This window comes from Cibotium barometz, chromosome 5 (assembly GCF_041138505.1).
Source record: "Cibotium barometz isolate CiBa-2024 chromosome 5, ASM4113850v1, whole genome shotgun sequence".
In the NCBI taxonomy this organism is placed as follows: Eukaryota; Viridiplantae; Streptophyta; class Polypodiopsida; order Cyatheales; family Cibotiaceae; genus Cibotium; species Cibotium barometz.
In genome coordinates this window covers 3,886,381-3,905,809 of record NC_141050.1, presented here as the reverse complement: position 1 = coordinate 3,905,809, position 19,429 = coordinate 3,886,381, and the positions used below count along the sequence as shown (strand labels likewise).

Here is a 19,429-nt window from a genome sequence, read left to right as displayed (position 1 = left end):
AGAGAGATATTAAGCGTCTACTAAAGACCCGATGGGCCTATGAGACCAAAGTGATACAATAATGTCCATGGCATATCTCATCATGGAATGAAAAATAAAACAGAAAGAAAACATAAACATAGCTATCTCACTGGGGTGATACAAAACTGTCCATGGAAACTCATCATGGAATACTAAGAACATAGAAACATGAGAGCAACATCAGCTCCGAGTAGATGGTATACCACTCTCCGAAATATCAAGCATGGGGCTGATGAGTATGGCCGAGAGGTGCCCTTAGCTATGTCATGTGGAAAGGTAGCTCGATGGCGGTGGAGCATGTCCTAGATCTGGAGCTAATGAGGTGATCGTGGCCGACGGGGGGGTCGAGGGTGTTGGGCACGCTAGAGTGCAGAGGCTCGGTCCGAGGTAACTCCTCTCGGGCGAGGTAGCTCTAGAGCAGCTTGTGGAGGGTCCACAAGATCCACTATGTCGGTGTCCTCCACCTCCTAGGTCCAGTAAAAACTGGTGATGGTTGGTTGGCGAGGGAGGGGGCGGGGTTGTTGGTGCCTAGGCTCTCTCAAGAAGGTGTCCTTGTGGCTGCGGAGCTCAAGCAGGAAGAGGCCCAGGCAACCCTGGTCCTGGAAGTCAATGATCTTGAAGAGGATCGAATCCCTCACGAAATAGACAGTGACACCTCCCGCGGATCCCATAGTATACTTACTAGGTAGCGGCATTACAACCTATGTGTGGCATAGTCGGCAGATCCTCTCCACTCTGGGTCTCCGTATGAGCTTCCCGGCTCTGAAGATGTGCTTAGTTCTACCTGTCTCCACTCTGAGGCAGTGGGATGAAACTCGTATCTGACCAATCCGAATCCACATGGCATGGGACATGTGGACACTCAAGTAGCCCGGCTGTTGGATGAATCCATCCTCAGTGAGTGTGAGGAAGTGATCTCTGTAGAAGTGCATCTTTGTGGGGAGCTTCTTAGGTGTGATCCATGTGCTATGTGTGTAAAGGCTGAGAAGATCTAACCGGATAACCTAGTTGGTATCCTCGTGAGACAGCCGGAGAAAAGGGGAGTCCAAACATGACATCCCTGCCTGTGAGAATCTCGCTCAAGCCTCCTGGATTCGACCACAGGATGCCATTGCAGTTCCATATTGCCATCCTGAGAGAGAGAGTTATATTAAACTTCTTCAAAAGATCTTGTGGGTCTATGATGAGACCAAATGTGATACAATAGTGTCCATGTAATCTCATCATGGTACAAAAGAAAACAAATATTGAAGCTATGAGCTCGGAATGTCAAATCCGAGCCATATGATACAAAGTGGGACCATCGTCATCATACACGCTATGGAGCTAACCCCCCAGTAGTGGGAGGGGGCATCAAAGATATCGAGCATGGGGCTAGCCTGTAGAAGGCTCTGCAAATCCGCTAGGCGTGGGAAGGTGGTTTCGTGCCTCTCCAAGATCTCAAGTTGAGGCTGATGTCTGTGTTGTTGGCGAGGTCTAGGGAGTTTGAGGTGTCGGGCTCGCGGTAGTGTGGTGGTCGGGTCTAGAGTCACACTAGAGTGGTGTTTGGCGGGGGGTCAGGCACTCGAGAATGTGTGGCTCAATGAGGTTGTGGGATGTCATCCATGGCTGGTGGGGCGTCCTCTCGTGGTCGGAAGAACTGAGTGATGGTGCCTCGGGCCGGGGTGGATGTCTCCCATGGGGTCTTGACTCCCTAACCAATGAGTCTTTGTGGCGATGAAGCTCTAGTAGGAAGAGGCCCAGGCACTGCTGATCCGGGTAATCCATGATCCTTGATAAGTGTCCAAACCCCTCTCTCAAGAGACAGTGGAACGTCCCTTGAATCTCATAATTTGGGTGCATCTGCATATGAATTTCTCCTCTGACTTGACCTTGTATTGGCACATAGTGCATATCCTCTCCTCACCAAGTATTTGCATCGCTTTGCCTGTCCCTATCCTCAAGCGGTATGGTGACACCTGCAACTGGCCCACTGCAATCCGCATGGCATGTGACATGTATATGTGAAGATATCCGGCCCTCAGTACAAAACCATCCTCTATAAGCTTCATGAAAGTATCCATGTAGTATTGCTGTTTGTGTGAAGAGTGGCTCATGTGTTGTGATCCATGTATCCTGTGTGTATAGTCCCAATAAATCATATGTGATCAACCGGTTCCTGTCATCCTGAGAGAGCCTGATGAATGGGGAGTCCGGGTCATATTGGAGTGGGGGGGAGGCGATCCATCCTGAGTCCCTACCTCGTGAACCAAGTGCATACTCGGCTATACCATGATTTGTGCCCACATCTGCTGCTGCTGCTAGCTGTTGGGAGGACTGTAGGGCGAGCCTCGAGAGTCTCCAAGGGGCCATTGTAGGGATCTTGTGAATGTGACTGTGTGGAAGAGTGCCTCTACTACCAAACTCTGCGAGGATAATATCATGTTGGACCGATGGTTTGCTGCGTATCATATGGGAGAGCATCATGACCTCAGGCTTCTCTATCCTTGGCCATTTGGCCGTTGTAAGATCTGGTGCCGAGAAGGGTGCTCCATACATCAATGCCGGGAGTGACCAAGGTGTCAAATAGCCACATCTTGGTCCTTGGCTCCTTAAAGTGGGCCTGGAAGCACTGTCTCTCCATGAGAGCAAGAGAAGGATACCCTCGCAGTAATCTAGCCTCTGCAGCATAGCTCATTGAGAAGACCGGTCCTATAAAAATGACTCCCAAGTGCACATATGAGTGTGCAATCTCCATTGGGCTGTCCATGTACGTTAAACTCAGTCGAGATGTGAAAAGAGGGGATGTGTTGAAGACCATAACCTTGGTTTTTCCAAGGTTTACAGTGAGATCCCGCTGTGCACAAAAGTCCTGTAATGTATCAAGATGCCTCTCGAGACTCTCCAATAAGCACAATGTCATTAGCATGCGAGAGAGCGAGAGAAGTGCAATGATTCCACGAGAATATTGAGTCATGGCATGTCAGTCGAGCGTGAGCAGTGAAACCCCCCCAAGCCTGGGCCCGTCGGCCGTCACCGTCGCCGTCGCCTTCGCCATCGCCCCCTTTCTCCCTCCTCGCCACGTCGCTGTTACTTGCCTTCGTTTTTTGTAGCGGACTTGTAGCTTCTCGCTACGATTGTCGCATCCCTAGAGGCCTCCACTTTGGTACGCATGATTGTCAATAGCCTGCATGCGTGGCCAACTCAGAGATCTTCTTCAGGCTAGCCTCCTAGGTGCGCATGCACAGATCACAGATATTCATCCTTTGGGGCACGGCTACTATCATGTTTAGTTCGACTCACCAGCGGCGTCTGATCTTGTCATGCAGCTGAGCCTCGTTGCACTGCGTACGGCCCAGGCCGTCTTTGCATGGTGGTAGCATTGCTTCGACCCGGCATCCGACCCATTAGCTAGAGTTTCAGGCTTTCCCGTGACAGTTTGCTTTCTTGGCCTTAGGGAGGAATACCTTCTTCTCATGGTGATTGGTGTTTCCATCGGGAGAGTGATGGAATCCCCCGCCACCGTTGCCTCGGCTCTCGCACGAGCAACCGGGATTTCATCTCTCCGCATTTGTGTTGCTTGCTGGATTCTGTGCCTCATTTGATATCTATTCCTAGCCTTTGGGGCGACCGCATTATGCAGCCAGTGGACTATTCTTGCCTTCCCCCCCCCCCCCTCTCTCCCCTCTGCCTCTCCAGAGCATTTCCGTCGGCCCCATGCAGCCCTTGATCCGGAGAGGAGACAGCCGGCGAGTTCTGTTCGTCGCCTGATTCATCGCTTCTCAGAGCGGGTGGAGATGACCATTGTGGCCTCACCAGTGAGGGCTCTCCCACCTGAGTGTCCAGGCGGGCCCCCTAGGATCTTGGGGAAGCCTGAGGATTATAGTTTTTTCCGGTGTCTTCCGACGGAAGGAGCATACAAGTTTCAGGAGACTGTAGCCCCTATTCGCGTGTGTGGGGTCTTCCACCACTCCAGATCCTCTACGCGAGACAATGGCGCGATGATCCAGAGTTGGTGGTTGCTACCATTCGGGATCAGGAAGTTGAGCTATCACATCATTTGCAGGATCTCCGCATCACCGACGTTCTTACTCATCTCTGGCCTCTGGCCTCTGGCCAAGATATAGCTTGGTGGATCAGCCCAAAGAGATCATAGAGGGGAGATGGTGACCTACAGGCTAGAGGTGTTGGTTTTTGTGTTCATGCATACCTCTCTCGCAGTACCTCTTCCCCCTTCTTATAGATATCTCCATCATGATCGATGGAGCATGGAGTATGCATACTCTTACGCTCGGGCAGAGTGGTAGTACATTGAGGGCAAGATCCACGCCCACTTGGTGTGACTTTGCACCAGGACAGATTGGAACTATTCTTCGTCTAAGCCCGTGCCCAAGACTCTTCTAGTGGAGGACAATGCCGGTAGTTCCGCCTCACACAGAGATCATAGTTGTTACGAGGCGTGCCAACAGTTCGAGGTGTACGAGGCGCTTGAGGCGTACGACTGCTTGATTGAGGCGTCCACAAAAAAAAACAAAATGCTGGTTTGAGTCTTTAGACGCGGGCTTTAAGGGCCCAAGGCAGCCCCTCTCACACATACTCTCTCCCTCATTCTTTCCCTCCCTCCCTTAAGCCTTTCTCAAGACCCAAAGTTCAAAGTTCAAAGTTCAAACAGAGGATTGACAGCAGTTGGGAGATTATTTCTAGTATTGCAGCATGGCCTTTCTCAAAACCCAAAGCAGGTGACTTCAGCCTTTTCTCCGAGACTTGATCCATGACACTCAAGACTGGTTTTGTTCAGGATCGGAGCAGTCTGAACAACATCTTTACCTTTTGGGAGGCGACTGCTTCGGCCAAGATGCGACAGCAGGACCTCATTTTGCTACTCCTAGACTTTGAGAAAGCTTATGATAGGGTGGATTTGAGCTTTCTGGAGGGCACTATGTGTTGTCGGATGGGATTCCCCATGGAGTGGATTTGTGGAGTCTCGAACTTTATTCAGTATCTCACAGCCAGGTTCTCATTCAGGGAGCCTGAGGCGACAGATTCTCCCTTTGCCGCTCTGTCCTCTTGCACTGTACCTCTTTCTATTTGTCGTTGAGGCCATGAGTAGTTTTCTCTCCTTCCCCTCCCGACGTAGGAGCTGCTGGCATAGTAGCAGGGGAACCCTGTTCCCCCCCATGGGGAACGCTGGAACACTTTCCATGGCCAACATGAAGGGAACGATGGAAACGGCTCTCAAGAACGTCCAGGTGGCGGAACAGCTGTGGAATGCCAGGGAACGCTTGTGGAACGCCGAACGGAACGTTGGGTTGCCGTTCCCCCACGTGGGAACGATGATGTGGAGTTTTTTTAAAAAAGAATACTGCCCGAACAGCTTCGTCTGCCGCTTTTCTGAAGTTCTCGCCCGAACTTGCAGGCTGCCCGTATTGCTGCCGCCGACATGCGTACTGTTGTCGCCTGCCTGCCCGGGCCTCGTACTGCTGTCGCTTGCCTGCTCGGGCCTCGTACTGCTGTGTACCATGCAGTATGTCTAGCCGACCTGCACAATGCAGCCTGTTGCAGGTGCCAGCCAGTCCTAACCCCTGAGTCGCCCCTGCCTCTAGAGTCCAGGCCCTCAGCCTTGGCAAGTTGTCGTGTACGGTGTACATTGGTGACTGTACACTACAGTCTACACACTGCAACCTGCCTGGGCCTTGTGCAACAGAGTGATCAAGACTCAAGTTCAACAGTTTACATCTTTACAAGGCAAGGCAGCAAGCTTTTCTCTTTCTTCTCTTTCTCTCTCTTTCTTTGTTTGAAGTTTGAACTTTTGGTCTTTTAAAAATTGCCTATTTTACTGTTCAAACTTCACAGTTTGGACTGCATAGTGCACAGTCTCTCCCCAATAAACAATAGACAGAAAAAGGACTCATTTCTTTGTAATGGTTAACTTTGAAAGTCTATTCAACTTTTTGCCTGAATTTGCAGAAATCATGGCTTACTCGGGTTCAAAGCGATCGGCTTCGAATGCCTACTTGGTGGGACGAAGTTGAAAGGCTAGAAAGGTATTTATCAAAGGAAGGTGCAACACGATGGAAATGCAAGCAATGTAACAAAGAGAAGTCAGGAGGATCAAACCGTGTGAGAGCACATTTATGCCATGTAAACAATGAAAAAGCACAAGTGAACAAATGCCCAGGGACAACACCTGAAATGCGTAGAGCGCTTTTGGCAAAGTACCCAAGTGAAGAGGAGAAAGCATGTGCATGAAAGAAACCGGAAATTGATGCATCTTACTTCAGTAGACATGGGGAAGATGTACACTTGGGAGATGGACAACAGTATGGAGGACTTGGAAGCTTTGCATTTTCCCAAGATTCGCAACCTATGGGTGCAAGCTCCGGCAAGCAGCAAACCTTGAAGGCAGCTTGGGATCCCCGCAAGAAAGAGAGGGTAGATGCAGCTGTTGCAAGGTTCTTTTATCATGATCATGTAGCATTCAATGTTGCCAGGTGTCCATTTTTCATTGAAATGGCCCAGGAGATTGCACGGTATGGCCCAACATACAAGCCTCCTTCGTATGAGACACTACGACCACCTTGTTGCAAAAGGAGAAAGCTGCAATTGAATGTGCTTTAGAGTGTGTGCATGAAAGTTGGGCAAAGAATGGTGTGTCACTTATTGTAGATGGCTGGAGTGACACTCGAAAAAGGTCCATTCATGGCATGGTTGCTTATTCTCGAGGAAGAATGCAATTCATTTTCTCGCATGATGCTTCTGGGACTAGAAAAACTGTAGATCAGCTTGTGGAAGAGTGGGCCGAAGGTATTGAGAAAGTTGGACCAAAGAATGTTATTCAGTTCTTAGCTATTGATGAGGCAACAAATAGAGCAGCTGGTCTTCATGGTAATGTATGGAGACACAAATCATGTAGTGTTAGTATGCAGGCCTCAGAGATCTGAACAAATGTGCCCGTTTAACATCCTGATGAGTGAGGTCAAGGGACTAGGCATGTGTAGATATAATTGAAGGATCTTTTTCTTGGGAAAAGAAAATATTGAGTCATGGCATGTGCCATGTCTGCTAAGATATCCAAGTCCTTAGGTAAAGTCATCCACTATGATCCGCATCTTCATGGTAATCTATGGAGACACAAATCATGTAGTGTTAGTATGCAGGCCTCAGAGATCTGAACAAATGTGCCCGTTTAACATCCTGATGAGTGAGGTCAAGGGACTAGGCATGTGTAGATATAATGTTCTTGCGTCTTGACTTCCATAAAGCAAAGTTGGGAGATCTGCTGGTCCTCGTTGGCATTGCCCTCTGCTTTGGCCATCTCCAATCTAAAGTAGTGAGACGAGACTTGAATCTGCCAAATTGTGATCTGCATGGCATGTGACGTGTTTTTATGCAGATATCCAACCCTCTGGATAAGCCCACCTGCTGTGATCCACAAGAAGTGATCTCAGTAAAACTACATCTTTGGGTACATCTGGATACGTGAACCATGTAGAGGCCAAGGAGATTAGAATCAGTAAGTCGGTTAACATCCTGATGAGTGAGATGAAGAGGAAGTCCATCTGCGCTGTATTGGAAGGGTGGTGGTCTATGTAAACCCCTTTTCCAGGCTGTATAGGCAGTATGGGTAATATTATCTTTATCTGGGGGCTACCTTTGCTGGCCGGATTTTTTTCACGCCTGGTAGCCCAAGCAAGGTTGCTGAGGGGTTATGCAGCCTTGGCCCTTGTTAAGAGACAGTGCTTCCAGACAGCCAGTACTAAGGGTTGGTTATTTGACAGCATAGTGACTCCTGCAATGATATATAGGACCTCCTTTTGGGAACCAGATCTTGGGGAGGAGTATTGGCCGAGGATTGAGACTCCAACTTATGTTTTCCCGCGTGATCCGAAGCATACCATCAATGTCTCATTCTGTTATTCGTGCACAGTTTGGAGCTTTACTTTTGATAGCGACTATATCCACAGAATCCACTGTCTATGTAAAGTGATTTCTTAAAGCCATTGGGTCATGCGTGCGAGGTATTGAAAATCATCACAAGGTTCACTGTAAGGTCGCACTGCTCATAAAACACATGTAATGCAGCAAGATGTCTTTCTAGCCCCTTGGCTGAATCTGAGATGTGGACTAGGATGTGCGCGAAGTGGAGAACCTGCCCCTCCCAAACTATCATTGACACTGGTTATCTCATCTATGTAAATCTATGAAAAGCACAAATAGTGTCGGGGAGAGAGAGAGCATCCCTATTTCATCCCAATTTTTTGAGAGATTTCTTGTGATATGCCCTTGTGACTGACTCATACAGTGCTATATTGCCCCGTGTCGTATTTGAATAAAAATAGTCAATGAGTGATGGGATATGAAAGAGCTGAATAAAAACAGTCAATTTACCCTGTATGTCAGGCAAGGGCCCATCGAGGATGTTCATCATTGGTGATACAAGAAGACGAGAGATGTTGATAGTCTGTTGTGAGGATGAGGCTGCTCGATGTCGTGCCAAGATATCGTGAATCCGGGGCTGATGACCTGGGGATCTGACGGGACAAGGGCGTCTAGCTCTGTGGAGTGTGCATGCCCGATCTGATGCGACTACCATTGGCCTGCTGTGTAGGGGCACTGTGGTATAGGCTCCTGTTTCCACTGTGATGGGCTCTGTTCATCCCTGTAGGCTGGAAAAAATTGGTGATGGTAAGGTGAGAGGTGGGCTGTTGGGGGCGAGGATCTCTGAGTAGTGACTCTCTATGTCAGTTGCGTTGCAAGAGGAAGAGTGCAAGCCACCTCTCATTTGGGTACTTCATGATCCGGGATAAGGGTCCATAGCCCTCTCAGAATAGACAGTGAAATCTCCCTCTGATCTCATAGTAGACTAGGCACTGACAATCATCGTGCTTCTCCAAGTAAACTCATGTCTGACAGAGTCTATATGTCCTGTCCTCTCTCTGCCTCTCTATCCTTAGTCTATGGGATGATACCCTAAGCTGGCCGATGACTATCCTCATAGCATGGGACATGAAGGCATCAAGATAACTCTCTGTATGAAACAATCTACTATGAATCTCAAGAAATGATCTTTGTAGTACTGTATCTTGGTAGGCAATGGGCGTACCGGTGTGATCCGTGTGTTACGTGTGTATAGCCCTAGTAGATCATATCGGATCACCCGGTTCCTGTCCTCATTTGTAAGCCTAATGTATGGAGAATTTGGATCATATTGAAATGGAGGGAGCCGGTCCATCTGTAACCTATGTGCCTGAACCTAGGTGAGTACTCTGCCATACCAAGATGAATGCTCTCCTCCGGCCGCTATCTGCTGTGGTGACTGTAGTGCGAGTTAGGGGAGTTGAACTGGATCCATCTCCCTCACCCTCTGTATATAAGTGATTGTCTAGAATAGGGCCTCCATGAACATAGGAGCCACAGTTAACTCCGCCTGGATGATCTCGTGGGGAACAGATGGCTTGTTGCGTATCATCCGTGATAGCATCATGATTTGAGGACTCTCTATGCTCTGCCAATCTGCCGAGGATAAATTTGGTGCTCAGAAGGGAGTTGCATACATAAGTGCCGGGGTGACTAGGGTGTCAAAAAGCCAACCCTTCGTCCTCGGCTCTTGAAAATTTGCTTGGAAATACTACCTCTCCAATAGGCTAGAGCTGCATATCCTCTATTGAGTCTATCCTCTGCTACTTGTCTCATAGTGAAACGTGGACTAGTGAAAGTAGATCTGAGATAGACATATGAATGCACCACCTCAACCCTCCTTCCCATGTAAGTGATCTCTGTATGGCTTCCAACTGGGTAGGAGGTGTGGAACACCATAGCCTTGGTTTTCCCAAGGTTGATTGAGAGCCCTCTTTGTGTGCACAAATTCTTTAAAGTATCCATGTGCTTCTGTAGTCCCTCCACAGAATCTGCAATGAGTACAATATCATGAGCATATAAAAGGATGGATACGAGAATACCTCCTAGAAAAGCCCCTCCGCCTTTAGTTCTGTCAATGAAGTCTGAGATCTCATCTATGTAAAGTCCGAAGATGGTCGGCGATAGTGGGCATCCTTGCTCCACTTTGATGGTGCTAGAGACCTCCTTAGATAGTTCTTACGGGCACTGTATCAAAAGCTTTGCGGAAGTCCACAAAGTAGTAGTATTGTCGGCGGCCATTTGCCTTGGCATGCTTGATGATAGCCCGAAGCATGAATATGTGATAAAATGGAGTTATTTAAACTCTTAGACAATCTGTCTATGAATAAATAATGTGAGTGATTCATGGACATGAGAGAGAGAGACAGAGAGTTGTATTATTAGTCTTCAAAAGGCCAAATGACCTATGAGACCAAAAGGTTACATCATATCCATGAGGTACATTATCCTGTATCCTGGGTACAAAATAGTAATAAAGAAAGATAACAAAAATCTAGAACTATAAAATCTGATCTAGGTACATGAGCAGAGAGCTCTCATATCACCCTAATACATCCCTCATGGGCCGCTGTGACATGGTGCTTAAGGTGGTAAAATTGAGATGGCGTGAGGTGGTCTTGCGATGATGGGAGATGAGAGAGAGAAAGAAAGTTGTTTTAACGTCTTCAAAAGGCCAAAATGACCTATGAGACCAAAAGGTTACATCATATCCATGAGGTACATCATCCTGGGTACAAAATAGTAATAAAGAAAGATAACAAAAATCTAGAACTATAAAATCTGATCTAGGTACATGAGCAGAGAGCTCTCATATCACCCTAATACATCCCTCATGGGTTGCTATGACATGGTCCTCAAGGTGGTAAAACTGTGCTGGCACGAGAAGGTCTTGCGATGATGGGAGATGATGGCCCAAATCCTCCTATGGTGGCATGGCCGTGGGCGAGGGCCATGGGGTTTGGGGCGTCGAGCTTTGCATAACTCAGTGGCTCTGTCGAGTGTCACACCTCTCGGCCGATTTCCTGCACTAGCTTGTGGTCTAGGTATGATGGGTGGATCGGCCCTCGGAGTGCTGGTATGGAAGAAGTCGGTGAGAGCTCTTTGTGCTGATTCTCGACCAAGTACAATTGATCTGGATCTCACTAAGGACTCCCTGTGTTGTCTATGGAACTCTAGAAGAAAAATTCCCATGCATCTCTGATTCGGGAAGTCCATGATCTGGAAAGTGGTCCGAACCTAGCTCGGAAGAGGCAGTGGGACCTCCCTGGACTCTCATAGTATATAGGGTATCGGCATATGTAATGATCCTCTGGTCTCGGGCTTTGTGTGACAGAGCTGGCATATTCTGTCCTCCTCTGGTGCGGCCGCCCTAGGCCCATATCTGACAGTCTCCACTCTCAGCTGGTGGGATGAGGTGCAGATCTGGCCGATCGCACATCTCACCCCAAAGGATAGGTGTATGTCCATGTAGCGTGGACGGATGATAAACCCATCCTCTGTCAGGCATAGGAGGTGATCTCTGTAGAAGGCCATCTTCGTCCCCAGTGGACGACTAGGTGAACTCCATGTCCTCTGAGTATCCAGTCTGACAATGTCCTTGATAACCCTGTTCCGCACTGTGCGGCTGAGAGCAAATGACGGGGCCTCTATGCTGTACTGGAAGGGGGGGAGTGCCTCCATTTGCATACCGTGCATGCCAAACCAACTGGCTACCTGTGCATACGAGCACTCTGTATCTCCCTCAAGTGTCAACTGTCTCGAGGACTCCAGGGCTAGGTGGGCTTAGAGAGAGAGAGAGAGAGAGAGAGAGAGAGAGAGAGAGAGAGAGAGAGAGATATTAAGCGTCTACTAAAGACCCAATGGGCTCATGAGATCAAAATGATACAATAATGTCCATGGCATATCTCATCAAGGAATGGAAAATAAAACAGAAACAAAACATAAACATAGCTATCTCATTGGGGTGATACAAAACTGTCCATGGAAACTTATCATGGATTACTAGGAACATAGAAACATGAGAGCAGCATGAGCCCCCAATAGATGGTATACCACTCTCCTGAATATCAAGCATGGGGCTAATGAGTCTGGCCGCGATGTCTCCCTCAGCTATGTCACATGGAAAGGTAGCTCTATGGCGGTGGAGCATGTCCTTAATCTCGAGCTGATGAGGGGATCGTGGCCGAGGGCTGGGGGCATCGTGGACGTTGGAGTGTAGAGGCCCAGTCCAAGGTAACTCCTCTCAGGCAAGGTGGGTCCGGAGCAGCTCGAGGTGGGTCCACAAGATCCATCGTATCGGTGTCCTCCTCTGCCTAGGTCTGGAAGAAATTGGTGATGGGTGGCTGGCGAGGGAGGGGGCGGGGTGGTTGGGGCCGAAGCTCTCTCAAGAAAGTGTCCCTGTGTGTGTGGAGCTCAAGCAGGACGAGGCCCAGGCAATGCTGGTCCGGGAAGTCAACATTCCTGGAGAGTGGGCCAAATCCCTCACGAAACAGAGAGTGAAACCTTGTGGGCGTTCCTATTAAAGAGTGGACCAAATCCTGGTTGCACTATGAAGACACTTTTACTATTCAGTATACATTCAAGAGAATAATGCTATATGTGACATTCTTTCATTCTTGATCTCTCGATAATAGTGGCGTCAAGTGTTGTGCTTTTATTATCCTATCATGTCATTTGACAACAATGTTATTTACTCTAAATGTCTGGTATAATAATATGTTTTATTTCGAGTTGAATTTTTACATCTCCAAACTTTCTCGAATTAGCGGTTCTGGAATCTGAATTAAACAGGAGTGTGCTGGTCTTTTCTCCTGCTTCTTAGGAGACTTGTTGGAGTGGCTCAATGTTTCAGCTGATGAGAGGGTTCTACCTACAACTTATGGAGAACTACACCCCCCACTTGGCACTCATCGTTTGAAGGTATTTTTTATTTATTCATTCTGGCTTCTGTAACCTTACAATTTCCCTTTCGTAGTGCACAAAAGGATGGCAATCACCTAGAATCATGTGAGTACTAGGTACGTACTGTCTAGAATTGTCTTTTTTAAATTGCGTTTATATTTTAAGGCTAGGCAATTGCAAGTAGAAGGCTGTATTGGCCCTTTGTGGATGGGCTTTAATACGATTGGCATAAAAAATGTTACTTTTTGCTATACTGGCTTTTTCACGAGGGTTATCTGGCAAGTGCCCACTGAATAGAGGTTCACTTTATTCAAAAGAAGAAATGCCTCCTTTTTTTTTTTTTTTGGGTCTTGTCAAGACCACCAAAGTCCTTGTGTTAAACAACGCATCTAATGTTGCCTAGTGAGTCATCATCTACGATGGAATAATAACTGAGGGAAGTGAATTTATTTTCTTACTTGGGTGGAGAAACTTAGCTCAAAATTATTGGCACATGGGAGGCTCGTTTATCATTGGCCATATAACAAGAGTGCTTTCAGGCATTTCAAGTACAGTTAAGAAGCTGTTCTCCAACTTCCTAGTATCAGCAATCGTATATCTGGGAAGCATTAGATACTACATTGGATAGACATGGAAAATAGTAAGAGAAACCAGCAGGCCAGGCTCGAAACATGCTGGGCCTGAAGATAGCTATAAGGTTGGGCCAAAAGATGGGTGCACCATGAGCTGGTCATCATCACTGTCCAGAAGAGGTTGGGCTGTTCGTTAGCTGCATCGATGATTGAGAGGGAGCAACAATGCATTTGTGTGTTCTTTGTGGTGGTGTTGATGGTTAGAAGATCGTCATCATCATCACTGTCCAGAAGAGGTTGGGCTGTTCGTCAGCTGCGTTGTTGATCTTGAAAGGATAGAGGGAACAACTCCTTTGTGTGTTCTGTGGTGGTGTTGATGGTTAGAAGATCGGCATCATCATGAGGCAGGTTCTGAATTTGTGAAGTTCATCGGCAGTTTGCATGACAGGTTTCGTGAAAATTTATCTATTAAGAGCAAGGTTTAATCATACTGAGGGTTCAAACCTTAAAGGACATCAGGCTCCCACTTCTGCTGGGAGGGGTTGTGGGCTCTTCAGAGGCTGGATGGTTCCATAGCCTCGGATCCTCAGCAAGTCAGGGAGGTGGCTTCCACATATTACAGCTCTCTTCTCACAGCTGACCGTGACTCTTCGCACAGGGAGAAGGCCGCATAAAAGATTATTATTTTAATGTAAAAGTGTTACTTTTATCATATTTGGATTTCATGCATAGAGGTATGCATAATGTGTTTAACACTCCCTATGGACGCTCCTAGATCCCTCTTTTTGCTGGATTTTTTGGCACTACCTCACCGGAAGTGTTCTGGATAGGATGGCCCTCCAAGTTTCCATCTTCCTTCGTCATTGGGATCTCATGAAAGTTGACTATCAACAAGGCCATGTAGACCAGCTCTTGCTTCCCGAGCGCTTTAGGGTCTCATTTGTCTGATCCGGAAGGAAGGTGGTGATCACTTAGAGATTGGACATGGGTGATGGATCACCCTCCTAGGGACAACCTGTATGATCCTCCACAAGGTGATCAGTCTCTGCCTCCAGCCTCACCTCCCGACTCTGATCCACTCCACTTAGACAAGCTTCATCCGGGATCGGAGTATCCCGGATAACATCTTCACTTCTTAGGAGGCTACTTTGACGGCTTCAAGGAGAGGACATGGCAATATTGCTGCCTGATTTTGAGGTGGCTTGTGACAAGGTGTATTGGGCCTTCTTGGAGGAGGGACTATGGTTCGCCTGGGCTTCTCTGGTCTCGTGGATTTGGGGGGTATCCGCTGTCTATTCTGGAGCTAACAGCCAGGTTTTACTCAGGGGCGCGCGGTGAGCGCTTTGCTGTCTCCCGCTCAGTGCCCCAGGGATGCTTGCTACCCCCCTTCCTCGGAATTGGGTGGTAAATAGATCTGCCGCGTAAATTGTACTTATATTCTGTTGCTCTTCTCTGTCTGTTCTCGATATTCATGGCAGTTTCTTGGCTGGCAGGCAAGCTTTTTTTGTTCCTGATTGAATACCTGGGGTATAACATAAGAGTGAGACGCGAAGGATTGTGAGTCCCATCCGAAGGATTTTGAGTCCTTCCAAAGGATTTTGAGCACGTATGTGGCAAAATACGGTTTCTTTTTTAGGCGGAAGCCATGAGCTCCTTCCTCTACCATAGAGGAGCTTCTAGATACAGAGTTTGCCAATGACACCGCTGCATGCTAGACAGGTTTGGAGGGTAACCTCCATCGTTTTGCTGCAGCAATAGAGGAGTTTTGCCTGGCCTTTGGGGCCTGGATCAATTGACACAAGTCGTGTGGTTTCTGGGTCAGCGCAGCATCCCAGCCACACTTGGTGTCTGATTGACGAGTTCCCGTAGAGCAGCAGATTGCCTCTCTGCTTCTGAGCATTGTTACATGCACTTTGCACTTAAGTGCATGGTGACAAGATGGCTCATCATCATTAGTGCAACATTGTACATTATTAGTACTCTTTTAGGATGATATTTGTCGTAAGCCGTGACCCCATTGTAATCCTCAGTCTAGGATAAGTCAAGCATGAGCTACATAGGTCATTCTCAGTCTTAGACAGGCAGTCAGTCCGTCCAAGTCCCTTAACCCAATTGAAGAGCTGCATTCATGCATGTAGAATCAATAGAAGCCAAGCCTTAGGGTTTGCATTAGAAAGCACTCTGCATAATGCATAGCATTCATCCATTGCATATAAACCATCGCAGAAGCCTTCAAATAACATCTATCATCTATTAGGATTTATCCAGTATTTTTCCCATCATTTATAGCATTTAATGAGCATTTTTACATTATTTATCCATTTATGCAGGACAAGATGCAGTCGGCCAGCTCTGTAGCCAGCTGACCACCATCAAGTGTCCATATAAATAGTTGAGCATATCATTCATTCATCATTCATATCATTATTCAGCCTTGAAGACCTCGACGCTTGGAGCCTTCAGCACAAGGAGCAAAAGCAATTGGAGAATTCAGCACATCATCCATCAACGTTTCATCCATCGCCATATAGGAGCATCAACGCTGGAGCATTCAGCCTGCATTCAGCAAAACGCAACATCTACAGCATTCAGCCCTACAGAGTACCTTGCGTTTTCAGTATCCATACAGTTTTCAGCATCCTTGTTTGCATCGTTTTGCTAAAGCTACTTGGTGAAGGTAAAACTCAGCATTCATACTCATTTTCAGCATTCATACATATCCTAGAACAGTCCCAATCAGCCCCTTCTCTCAGCCTCATCTTTGTAGCCTTCCTACATCCATTGGAAAGAGTGCATAGGCTTGAGGTTGGACATCATTGGTGCTTCTACAGCCGTGTGCAGTTCAGCCTGAGTCTTGGTCCTCAGAGATGTTGCGTTCGGCTTATCGTAAGTCCCAAGTCATCTTTCTTCAAAGTAATAAAGCAAATACTATTCCGGTAACGAGATAGGGGGCCCTGGAGTGGGTAATTCAGGACCTCATACGGTGTACAGTTTCCATCTCATTTCATTTCTCTCATCTCTTAAAGTTTGAAGTCATAAAGTGGATTGCTAAACTCGCGAAACTCAGGATACAGAAGACGGTATGAGCATTTGTGTGAGAGGATCCTCAATTACGAATACTTCCGCTGCATGTTACAAGCATCTTGTTTCTTTTTGTGGTGGAGGCCATGAACTCCTTGCTCCAACTCCACGGGCCTTCTGGGTTTGCCCCTTACCATTCCCACGATGGAGGAGCTTTTAGATATAGAGTTTGCCGATGACACTGCTGCACACTAGGCACTTTCAGAGGGTAACCTCCGTCGTTTTGCGACACGAATACAGGAGTTTTGCCTGGCCTTTGGGGGCCTGGATCAACTTTCACACCTCACGTGGTTTCTGGGTCAGTACCACACCCATCTGGATTGGTGTTTGCTTGACGAGGTTTGATGGATTCCACCAATTGCAGCAGATGCTATTTGGGTTGCCAGGCGGGCCTTTATATTTCCATAGAGCAGCAAATTGCCCCCCTCCTTCTAAGCATCCAGAGGAAGCACCTTTATTGAATAGCAGCTTGCCTATCACTGGCAGGGAGAGTGGTGGTGGTGGCCAATCAAGTTCTGTTGGCCACCATGTGGTACATTACCTATTCTTGGGCTTTTCACCGATCATGCGTTGTGTAGATATAATAGAGGAGTTTTGCCTGGCCTCTAGGGGCCGGATCAAGTGGCACAATTGATGTGGTTTCTGGTCAGCAGCACATCTAGCCTGACTCTGAGTCCGGATGACGAGTTCCGATGGATTCCACCAAGTGCAGTAATATGCTATTTCGGTTGCTAGGTGGGCCTTGATATATCCGTAGAGTAGTGAATTGCTCCTCTCCTTCTAAGCATCCGGAGGAAGCACCTTTGCTGAAGAACATCTAGACTATCAGTTGGCAGGAAGAGTGGTCGTGGTGGCCAATCAAGTTCTATTGGCCACCATGTGGTACATTACCTCTTGTTGGGCTTTTCAACGATCATGTGTTATGTAGACTGTACGGGCAGTGGTGTGTGTGAACACGTGTGTGAACACACTAAGTAGTTGAGGCACTTTTTCCTTGTGATGCGTTCGAGATGCTTGCCATTTCCACCTAACTTTGCATTACTTTCGAAAGATTGTAGCATTAAATGGCTTGACAACGAAATAGAGAAGACAGAAAAAGATGGAGAGTTGGGACATAAGAGGAATGGGAGTACGCAAGAGGATATGGGCCTCAAGTAAGTATGCCTCTATATATTTTAACTATCCCAAATAGAATCACAATAAATCACAATATATGGTTATTCATTTTCATATATATAATTCATTTGGTGTTGGTAGTAGTGTCACCATTTGGCCACCCAATTGGTCCATCCGTGTGTTTTCTGATTATGTATGTACATTGGATTGACGTCCATGGCAGTTGCATATGCCGGGGATTGATGCCACTCGTGTGATACTATGGACTGGTCTTTCCATTGGGACTTGTGCTTGTGTGTTCATGCTCGGAAATGCCTGGAGGATTGGTTTTCCACTGGGTCTCGTACCTCGTGTAGTTGCCTGGAGCACGTCTATTTTGGTATAGTTTCATGAACGGGGATTGCCCTTACCAATGTTGCATTGCATAGCATCTTTATGTGCTTGCTTGCAATTGAATTTGCATGGTGTTTTCATGCTTGCCTGACCAATGTGTAGTTCCGGGTAAGGGTACGTCCGCCCGTGAATCGTGTGTAATAGTCTGTCGACATGGTTATGTGGCATGTGACATGTGACATGTGGTAAGTATAGGTCATAAACCTAGCGTTAGGAATTAGCACTAATTTAAAAGAGTTATGACCATCCCTGTGTTCGCACACACTGATGTCCTAAGGTGGACAAAACAAAATGCCCACCGCCCAGACCTTATCCGCTTTGTACAAAGGGAGCAACCAGTCATGTCTATGCTCTGGCTTGCACCACAAGCCCCTTGTCCTCTCTACCACCTGACACCTAGAGTGGACAACTGACTCTCTCTCTCTTCCCTCTCTCTAGAAGTAGGTGCCCCTTCATGAGGCCTCTTTGGCTGTACTTTCTACATTTTCTTCCTAACTCCATATCCAAGCTTGCTAGTGTGTTTTCTAAGCTTCGAAGAGTATTTCTAGGTGGTGTACACCCTTCCACACACTCCCAATGACTGAAATTTAGCAAAACAACCCCTAATTTTGCTGTAATTTTCGGTCTTTATAACGAAAACCCTAATTTCAGCCCTACTTTCTCAAGTTGAACCAAAGGGGAAGCTTTCCTAGGGTTCCCTTCATCATCTTGAAGAATTTTGTCCCAAAGGATTTCAACACACCGAACGCTTCCCTCGCGAAGACTTCCACTGTCACCAACTCTACTTGCAATTTGGTAAGCTTTGATGCTTAAATATGGAAGTAAGTAGCAGGAGGGAGGAACCGGACTCCATGTTCGCATACCCTTTGTAGTGTTCTCTTGTCCTGCGTGCTCTCTTGCAGATTGTTGCTACCATGTGTTGGTGGAACAATAGAAAGCAGATGGTAGGGAACATAAGTACTTGAGAGGGTAGTGTGAGTTGCAAGTCTACACCGACAACCACATTCTTTGCAATACTGTTTCCATATGGATTGGAATTTGGTATGGAAATTTGGTGAGAAATGCCCATGACACTATGTACTTGATTCTCCCAAGATCAATATACTTTATTTGAAGGAGGGGCCGGCCGTTCTGGCTCACTGTGTGTCTCTTGTCAATTCAGCAAATTACTTCTTGTATTGAGCATGTTGTCCACTAAATCTTGGTATATTTAAGTGTATTGATTAGAATTGTGTTCAACCAAGTCACATTTGTATCAGAGCATATTGTTCTCTTTCACTTCTATCGTGAAGAACGTCATGCGAACACTAGCTATCTCTACACTAATAACACTATGGACAGCCATACAATGAATGTTGGAGATACTTACACAAGAGGCAGGGACAATGAAATGCATGCTTCCAATGCTATACAAGATGAGCAAACTCATGTGGTGCACATTAGGGAAC

General features: G+C 47.1%; 1 protein-coding gene across 14 annotated transcripts in view; it reads left to right on the top strand.

Moving 5' to 3' along the window:
* The window catches only part of LOC147637975 (uncharacterized), a 237,637-nt gene that overhangs the window by 135,214 nt on the left and 82,994 nt on the right, over nucleotides 1-19,429 (top strand). For all 14 annotated transcript variants that reach the window (XM_086797152.1, XM_086797089.1, XM_086797184.1 and 11 more), the window contains one exon: nucleotides 12,740-12,837. In XM_086797152.1, the coding sequence (XP_086653278.1) occupies nucleotides 12,740-12,837 (98 nt within the window). The remainder of the gene's footprint in view (nucleotides 1-12,739; nucleotides 12,838-19,429) is intronic.